General features: G+C 54.1%; 1 protein-coding gene across 1 annotated transcript in view; it reads right to left on the bottom strand.

Moving 5' to 3' along the window:
* Positions 1 to 5,752, bottom strand: part of MAP6 (microtubule associated protein 6) — a 49,358-nt gene extending 43,606 nt beyond the window's left edge. Inside the window, exon 1 of the mRNA XM_074572299.1 lies at positions 4,965 to 5,752. Within this exon, the coding sequence (XP_074428400.1) occupies positions 4,965 to 5,668 (704 nt within the window). The 5' untranslated portion in view covers positions 5,669 to 5,752. The remainder of the gene's footprint in view (positions 1 to 4,964) is intronic.
* Between the last annotated feature and the right edge of the window lie 4,719 nt (positions 5,753 to 10,471).

Here is a 10,471-nt window from a genome sequence, read left to right on the forward strand (position 1 = left end):
ATTGAAGCCTTTCTTGTTTTGTTTCCTCTGATAGGAGAGGAAATTGGTGAGGAAAAAAAAAAATTGATTTGGTAGAAAAAAGATCTCTCTTTGGTGAAAAACTTGAAAACTAGGTTTCACAGTATTACTTCTCTGGGGAAAATTCATCGCTTTACTACTCATTCCGACACCGTGGAAAGGGGGTGAAATTTCCCCTTTTATATCTTTTTTCTTCAGGGAAAAAAGGTAACAAAATCACGGAATCACAGAATGGTTCGGGTTGGAAGGGACCTTAAAGATCATCCAGTTCCAAGCCCCTGCCCTGGGCAGGGACACCTCCCACCAGACCAGGTTGCTCCAAGCCCCGTCCAACCTGGCCTTGAACCCCTCCAGGGATGGGGCAGCCACAGCTTCTCTGGGCAACCTGGGCCAGGGGCTCACCACCCTCACAGCCAAGAATTTCTGCCTTAGATGAATCTAAATCTACCTTCTTTCAGTTTGAGGCCGTTACAAAAGGAGAAGAATGCAAGACAGAGAATAAGGAAAAAAAACACTCGGGAAACACCTAATTCTAACATTTTCCCATCATTTTCAATGAAAAAATGGAAAACATTCATTCCTTCTTGCATTTTTGCCAAATTGTTCTTCTAATTGTTCCACTTCGAGCAGGAAATGCCACTTTGTGCACATTTTATCACCTACTCTCTCTGCTCCCAGGGTCAACCCCAGCCCCCTCCATCCTTCGGTGCAGCAGGGAGAAGAGTTCTTCCCATCCCTTCCAGTTCAGCGGGCCAAATCCCCTCCCAAGCACTCGAGTCTTGGGGTCACCAAGGCCCAATAGAGATAAAGCCCTCAATGATGCCACCAGATCGTCCTACAGGACACCAGATATTTGAAGAAGAAAGGGATCCATCCAGCAGGAACAGCTGAAAAGCCCCCCAGGTTGGGTCCTGACCCCTGTTTAAAAGTCAGGTCAGCCACATAAAACTAGTATTCCTACCCTCTGACGGATGCCGTGGTCCTTACTTGGTCCCTCAGGGTCCATAGGCCACTACGGGAAGCAGGACTGCAGAGAAGAGGGGGGTGAAGGGAGACGCAACCTGCCCCTATAACGCTGCTTGGGCAGCACCTGCTGCTGGGGAGGGAAACTGAGGCAAGAAGCACCTTGGTGCTGGAACCTGGGTCACACCAAAGCACACCCAGTCACAACAAACAGGAGAATGATGCCCCCGAGCTGCACCCTGACCCCAGCCCTGATGTGTGGACTCAGGTAGGTCACTCAGCACCCTTGCCACAGTTTCCCCACAGCCAACAAGGAATGGTCATAGGGCATTAATCGTCAAGCAGATGCCATCATAGAATCATAGAATAGTTTGGGTTGGAAGGGGCCTTTAAAGGCCATCTAGTCCAACCTCCTCTGCTGTAAGCAGGGGCATCTTGAACTAGATAAGGTTGCTCCAAGCCCCGTCCAACCTGGCCTTGAACACCTCCAGGGATGGTGCATCTCCCACCTCTCTGGGCAACGTGGGCCAGGATCTCACCACCCTCACAGCACAGAATTAGTTCCTCAGATTTCATCTAAATCTCCCCTCTTTTAGCTTAAAACCCTTCCCCCTTGTCCCATGGCTCCCCTCCCTCATCCAGAGTCCCTCCCCAGCTTTCCTGGAGCCCCTTGAGGGACTGGAAGGGGCTCCAAGGTCTCCCTGGAGCCTTCTCTTCTCCAGGCTGAACCCCCCCAACTCTCTCAGCCCGTCCTCCCAGCAGAGGGGCTCCAGCCCTCCCAGCATCTCCGGGGCCTCCTCTGGCCCTGCTCCAACAGCTCCGTGTCTCTCCTGTGCTGAGGCCCCAGAGCTGGAGGCAGCACTGCAGGGGGGTCTCCCCCGAGCGGAGCAGAGGGGCAGAATCCCCCCCCTCACCCTGCTGCCCACGCTGCTGGGGATGCAGCCCAGGCTGCGGGGGGTTTCTGGGCTGCCAGCGCGCACTGACGGCTCATGTTGAGCTTCTCATCAACCCCAAGTCCTTCCCAGCAGAGCTGCTCTCCATCCTTTCATCCCCCAGCCTGTATGGACACCGGGGGTCCCCTGACCCAGGTGCAGGACCCCACACTTGATCTTGTTGAACCTCATGATGTTCACACAGCCCCATCATGCACAACTTGACCACCTTCAAACCTACTTGTTATTGATGGCTTCAAACCAGACGTTGCCCTGGGAGCCATTTAACTCTTGGAGACCATTAGGAATGAGCATGTCCCCCCACTGTTTCCCTTGGTTTGCCAAAGGAATTTATTTGGGCATAAGTACCTAAATAAATCCTATATATACATGAATATTTAATGAATATACAAAAATACAAATATAAATAATATAAATACCATGGATAATATACATAAATAATAAAAATAAATCCCAGGATAGACCTGGGAGGAGGTCACAGGCACGCGGGGTCCGCAATATCTATTTTTTTTGGTATAACGAGGTTAGAAAAGGTAATTCCTCCCTTTAGCCCCCATGACCTTGGAAGAGTTGCTTACTGTGTCCCACGCTCCGTTCCCTCACCTGGGAATAATAACACAGGGGGAGACAGAGCGAGTTTAAAAACCGTTGCTGCTGTGCTCTTCGGTTTCACCAAGGAATTATTTCCCAGCCTTGGAGCATCCAATTACGCTGATTTGCGGAGGACTGTAAGGACATCTCCCCCTGCTCCCATCCTCCTCCCAGATGCTGGGGAGCCTTCACCTGCGCACAAGCCCAGCAAAGGCCACAGAGGACAAGCCCTGCATCAACCATCCTTCCTCTTCTCTGGCAGAAGGTCGCTAGGAGATCATTTTGGCTGCTGGGTGGCCCAAAAGCTTGCCCAAACAGTCTCTATCCTTGCAGATGTTCAAAACCCACCCAGCAGGGACTCCTGTGAGCAGCAAGGTTCTCAGGAGTAATAAGGACTTGGAGAATTTGGCTTTTAAAAAGAACCCAAACAATAAACGACACTTATAAGATGCCTAATTTGAACAGAAAATGAGAACAATTAGCCACAGCATCACTTATGCATTAATGAAGAGGCGCTTACGTCCCAGGGCTGAGCGTCAGAGCAAACACTTCTCTCGCAATAGGCTGCAAGGAAGGAAAAACATGGAAGTGGGAGAGCAGATGAGGATCCAAGGGGAAAGAAAAGCCCGAAGGGTGCCTTGAAAGATGAGGAGTGACACAAGGAGGGACGAAGCCTTCAAGATCCTCTTGGGTTTAACATCTGAGCTGACCCAACCCGGGAATGGGGAGGAAACACAGAGCAGCAACGGCGGCCATACGAATTTGTTGGAGCAGACAGGAGGGATGGTACGTGGAAGGATGGGAGGGTGAGCAATCTGCATTTAAATATGCAAGTAAATAAGTCTAATTATCCTTTGCACCAGCGTCAGAGAGCAACACCACGACTCTCCAGCTCTAGGACAGCTTTCTGCTTGAGTCCTGCCATCACCAGACCCTTGGAAGGTGAGCAGACAAAAAGCTGAGTCAAAAATCACGGCTGGCCAAAACAGATGAAAGGACTGTGGGCACTTCTGGAAAACCCTTTCCCTACCACCTCCAAAAATCCCTGGCCGTTTTCTCACGTCTCAGCTGACCAGCACCATCACCCCTGGATGCACCTGAGCCCACGGCATCACTTGCATCCCTGGCAAGATCCAGAGCCGATGCCGAACTACAGCAAAAATCAAAAATCTCATGGCTTGAAGCACTTCCTACCCACCGGCGTGGGAAAGGAGATGACTGTCGGCTCTGCCGTGCCCCACAGTCCCCGGTGGGACACAAGAGTCAAAACGCAGCTTCATTTTAAACCTGCATGAATCGACTACCTGTTTGATGGCAGGGTGTCACCTCTAAAACTCCCCAGGGCAGAAAATCAATCCTTCAAAAGCATAAACACCTTCGCATGGGTACGGGGAGAAGCAAAAAAGGCTGCAATTACACTTTGGTCACAACAACTCCCAGCTCTGCTCTTTTCTACCCCCACCCCGGCCTCGGCGGTGGTGGGCTCTGCCAAAGAAAGCTCTGGAAAAACACAATTGCAGCGAACCCTCCTTGTGAACGTAGGCGCAGGGCAGCCACCCCATGAATTTGGTTTCGCATTCCCAATGCATCCAAACCCCTCTGCCCCAGGAGAGAAATAACAACGGCATCTCGCAGCAAGGAGTTTCAACGCTCCGAATCCCAAAACGGGGACTCTTCCCGGGGTGAAATCAGGGCACCTCTATGTAGCCTGGGGATGATGGAGGGGGACACGGAGGGATGTGCCACCCCCCCCGCCGCCGCGCTGCGTTAAACATGGCAGCATCCCAAGGCTGCCCCACCCAAGCGGCCTAGGACGCTTTGTCTTGGGGATGCTCCCGGCCTGGGATCCTGCCTGGGACCATCCTGCGCCTGGGGTACCCCACAGGCATCTGGGACCCCCATCCACGCGTGGGCCCCTCGGGATGCAGCAATGCGGTGGGGATACTGCTGCTTCGGGATGGTGGCACAGCGGGCGGGTTTCTGGGATGTCAGGGATGAGCTTGGAAAGGACCAGGTGCTACTTGCACATCCCGGGGAAGCGACCCAAACATCCCCCTGCTCAAAGCCAAGGTGATGCTGGGTGTCTCTGAATTTTGGGATGTGGCAGGGGCCGGGGCGGGGGGCATGGACACCCCAACCTGCTCCAAACCCAACCGGGAAAAAGGATCCCCGTGGATTCACTACCTGCACAGCACCTACCCACACTCCATCAGCGACACCCAGAAAGGTGGGGAACCAAACCAGGACACCCAGAGAGGTGGGAAATTTTAAGGACAACCCCCCCACACCCCGGGCAGGAGATCAGCAAACCCCTCCTGAAATGCTTCAAAGCCGCATTCACCCATCCCCCAGGGTGGGATGTTTCCCCTGGGGATGGACAAGAGGGGACCAGAGAAGGGCTGGCGAGGACATGGGGGTGGGGATGGGGGGGTGTCTCACCTGTAGGACGAGCTGACCCCCGCCGCCACCTCCTCCTTGATCTGCCTGTTGAGAGCATCGGCGGCCGCCCTGCCCCTGCCCGCCTCCGGCGGCGCCTCCTCCGCCTTCTTCCGACCCTTCTCTCTCCCATCCCCGGCCCGCACCGCTTTGGGGTGTTCATCCTCCCCCTCGGGCTCTTCCTCCGTTTTTTCGGGAGCGGGAAGCAGCACCTTCCGGCGCTTCTCCTGAGCCGGTTTCTCCGGAGACCCGCGGTCCAAGGCGAGGACGGGGGAAGGTCCCGGTTTGGGGATCCAGGGATGGTCACCCCGCTTGGGGATGGGCCAGGCACGGAAATCCTTCTGGTACTGCGTCTCCTTCTCGAAGGGTGTATCCGAGGGCTGGTACTCGCTCTTGGGTTTGCAGCTGGGCTCCGGTCGCTGCACCTTCCAGGGCTTGTAGTCGTGTCGCATCACCGAATCGGCCGGCGGAGAGGCGTGGGGGGCCGGGCCGGGCCGGGTGGGACCGGGAGCCGCATCCCCCGCTCCATCGCCGGCGGGCTGGGTCTCGATGGGGGCGGCGGGGCGCGGAGGGGCGGCGGGGGCGGCGGGATGCTCGGTGGCTTCGGAGTATTTGGTGAAAACCAGAGGGACGGCGATGTCCGCTTTGTCCAGCTGGTTCCAGAAGCGGGCGATGCAGCAGGCGCGGGTGATGCAGGGCCAGGCCATGGCGGCCCCCGCGCAAGGAGCGCACCCGCTCCGCGCCGCACCGCGCCCGCGGCCGCAGGATGGGGATGGGGACGGGGATGGGGATGGAGGGGGAGGGCGGGGGGGGGGACACACAAGCCAGGACACGCCCCCGCCGCACCGGAGGGGGCCGGGCATCGCGGGGGGGAGGGGCTTGTCTGGCGCCGGTGGCGGGGGGGGGCACATGTGTGAGCACCCACCGGCGTGCACACACACAGGGAAGGGGGGGCCGTGCGTGGGTGCACGCACCCGCACAGGAACGTGCATGCACCCGCACGCGTGTGCACACACGTGTGCGATCGCAGGCATGCACCCACATGTGCAAGTGCAGACGCGTGCACACGCGTGTGCAATCATGCGCGTGCACCCACATGCAAGTGCACGCGCGTGCACGCGCACGTCCAGTGGCACACATGCACCCACATGGGCACACACACGCACGCACACACGTGCACAGTCACAAACGGGGGCCCACATGCGTGCGCACGCATGTGCATACACATGTATGGCGGCACACGTGCACCGAAATGGGTGCACACACATGCACACGCATGTACAGTCACATACATCCACCTACATGCACAGGCACATGCATGCACACACATGTACAATTGTACACATGCGCCCACGTGCACGTGCACACAAAAGCGCACATGTACAATCGCACACATGTGCACACACATGTACAATCATACACATGTGCCCACAAGCGTATGTACAGATGCTCATACACATGTACAGTCGCACACGTGCACCGAAATGGATACACACACACACACATGCACACGGGTGCACAGTCACATACATGCACCCACATGCAATGCACAGGTGCACGCACATGTAGGCACATACGTGCACCCCCGTGCAATGCACATGTGTGTGCACATGTACAATCGTGCACATGCACCGCAATGGGTATACACACACACGCGCACACGTGTACAGTCACACACATGCAATCCTATGCACATGCACACACACATACAACCACACACTTGTGCCCACATGCATAAGCACACACGTGCACACACATGTACAACTGCACATACGCACCCACATGGATGTACACACCCATGCACACACGTGCACAGTCACACACATGCACCTCCATGCAATGCACACGCATGCATACACATGTACAGTCACATACATTCACCCACCTACATAGGCATACACGTGCACGCACATGTACAATCATGTACATGCACCAACGTGGATACACACACACACACACACATGCACACACATGTAGAATCACACACATGCACTGACATACACCTAGATCCGTGCACACACGTGCACAGACACAAGCACGCACAGATGCATGCAGAGGTGCACAAATGCATGCCCAGCACACGTGGACACACGTGTCCACACACATATATACACGCACACGCATGCCCACTTAACGTGCACACACACCTGCACAAACACATGTGTACATGGTCACACACTTACCTGCACATATATATGCATTACACGTGCAAAGACATAGGTGAACAGACACACGCGCGCACATGTGTGCACATGCATGGACATACATAATGTGTGCATGCATTGCACACTCACATCTGCACACACACATGCATGTACACAGATGTGTACACACATGTGCTAATGCATGTGCACGCCCGATCACAAAGATGCACCCCCATACACATGTGCAAGCACAGATGTGCACATAGATGCATGCAGGCAGACGTGCACGCAGACGTAAGTACAAACACACGCACACGCACAGCTGGACACGGCGGTACACACACACAGAGCTGCGCTCACACTTGCACACGCGTGCACACACTCCATGCACGCACGTGTATACACAAACACGTGCACGCCTATATGTGCATGTGCATGTGAGCACATCTGCATGCACAAGCACCTGTGCACACACCTGCACACATGTGCACATGCACACACATACATAAAATCACCCACGCACGCACAGGCACACAAATGTGTATGCGCAAGCACACGCATATCCATGCTGCACATGCATAGAAACACATGAACATATGCACACACGTGCATATATGCACTCACATGTACACTCCCACCTGAATGCACACAGGCACAGACAACGTATGCACACACACACACACAGGGACACACGCAGACACGTGGACAATCTCACATAGGCACATACATATGCACAATTGTGGGCACACACACGCACACAAACGCACGCAGGCAAGTGCACGCACACGCACACGTGCATGCACGCAAATGCGCACACACACACACACACGTGTGCATGCACACAGATACACACACACGTGTGCACGCACGCAGATGCACACCGAGCTGCATACTGCACACACAGGCACCGACAATCACCTGCACGCGCAGATTCACGCACACATATGTGCACACATGTGTACACACACGCATGCACACTAATGTGTTCACGGACGCACATGTACATACACATTTGCACACACGTGCGCTCACGCATGCAAACAGGAGCACAAGCAGGCACGCTGACACCTGGGGCACCAGCTCACGCACGCCTGCCACATGCGCACGCGGCCACAGAGACACTCGTGCGCGCACAAACACATGCTTGCGGATGCGCACACGCATGCACACCCCTCCCTGATGCGCACACACGCAGACACATGCGTGTGCAGATACACACGCGCACGCGCACACGTACATTCTTGCATGCGCATTGACGCCTACGCGCACACGCAGACATTTGCACACACCCGTGTGTGGACATACACACTTGTGCGCACAGTTACACACATACACACAGACGCGCGGCGATGCACGCACACACGTGTGCGCAGACCCAGACGCACATACACACCCCCCCCCGCACACACTCGTGTGCACACACGTGCCCACATGCCCACGCAGATCTCCAAGAGCTGTTGCGTTGCCAGCCTGCTGAACCAACTGTCCGTCCCCCCCCCCCCGCCCACCCCCGGGGTTTTTATGGATAAAGCCAAACGCACACACGCGTGCACAGCCATGTGCGCGCACACACAAACACACACACAGACACACACACACACACACTCTCACACGTATTTTATTATTTTATTTTATTTTGGCTGGGTTTTTTGTATTTCATCACAGGTTTGGAGCTGCAAAACCTACCCAAGCCCCCCCCGAACCCACTTCTGCTGCAAGGCCAGCTGACGGCTGCCGCAACTCATATTCCCGGGGTGGATTCCCAACCCCAGATCCCACCTTGTACTACACTCCCCACCTTCCTTTCCAGCCTTGCCTCCACCCTCTCCCCTCTGACCTTCCTCCATCTTTCCATCTCACCATCCCTACGTCTCTCCATCCCTCCACCTCTCCATCCCTCTGTTAGCCATCCCTCCATCCCTCTGTCTCTCCATCCTTCCATCCCTCCATTCCTCCATCCCTATCCCTCCATCCTTTGTCCTCCATCCTTCCATTCCTCTGTCTCTCCATCCCTCCATCTCTCCATCCTCCATCCCTCCATCTCTCCATCCTTCCATTCCTCCACCCCTCTATCTCTCCATCTCTCCATCCCTCCATCTCTCCATCTCTTCATCCTCCATCTCTCTATCCCTCCATCCTCCATCCCTTCATCCTCCATCTCTCCATCCCTCCATCCCTGCATCTTCCATCCCTCCATCCTTCATCCCTCCACCCCTCTATCCTCCATCCCTCCCTCCATCTCTCTATCCTCTATCCCTCTATCCTCTATCCCTCCACTTCTCCATTTCTCCATGCCTCTGTCTTCCATCCCTCCATCCTCCATCCCCCCCTCTCTACCTGCGTCTTTCTCTTTATTCCCTTTCTGTATTACTGCACCCAATAAAGTCCATTTTCAACCTGACCGCAGCCACCTTCTGGTCTAACCACATGAAAAAGACCCCAAACTTGAAGCTGGCAGGTCTTTACCAGCACGGCTGCGCTGCCACCATTTCCACCGGGAACATAATCCCAATAAAACCAGTGATCCCCGTGCCTCCCAAATCCGTGGACTTGAATATTGAATTACAATGAGAAAAAACAATTCCCGCCAGGCAGCGCCTGCAGCTGCTGGGAGTGCAGTGAAAAATGGGATTACTCCTGCTGGGATTGTGTCTTTAATCCGATGCTTTGTATCCCCTTATTGAGCGTTTGACCCTGAGGTGGGGTGGGGTTTTTTTGCTTGTCTTTGCCTTGATTTGCTTAATTTCCTTCTTGCCTGTAGGTAAATCGTGAAAACCCATTTTACAGATGGGATCGGAGCTCTCGCTGGTAGGGATGGCCGAATGAAAGAGCAGCCTTTGGAAAAAATCAATAAATTAATTAAAAATAGAGATGTTTATACACAGGTGTTGCTTTGTCCACAAGGATTATCTCATCCTTGCTTTTACATCCAGTGCAATTAAAAGGGATGATTATAATTAAAGATTTAGGAAGCTCCTGAGCATCTCCCAGGTCGGGACCGAGCCCTGGGGCACCGATGCACTGTGTATTGCTTTTGGAACTATGGTGGGTGCTCCTTGTCACCCACGATAGATATGCTAAGCACTTTTTAGGCTGATTTTTACCTTTAAAACCATTATTATGAAGGCACGTGGCTCTTCCTGCACTTTCCTTTTGCAGAAGATCATCTCATCCAGGTCATGCAGCAGAAATGGGAGAGTTGTCCTGAAGCTGCTGGTGTCAGACCCCAGCCCTGTGTTTCCATGCACGCTTTTTCCACATCTTTTTGCATCTGATGGGCTGCGGTATTAAAGAATATATGTATATATATATATATATATATATATATATATATATATCCCAAGGTCTGTGAGGAAGACGTGCAAC

This window comes from Larus michahellis, chromosome 1 (assembly GCF_964199755.1).
Source record: "Larus michahellis chromosome 1, bLarMic1.1, whole genome shotgun sequence".
In the NCBI taxonomy this organism is placed as follows: Eukaryota; Metazoa; Chordata; class Aves; order Charadriiformes; family Laridae; genus Larus; species Larus michahellis.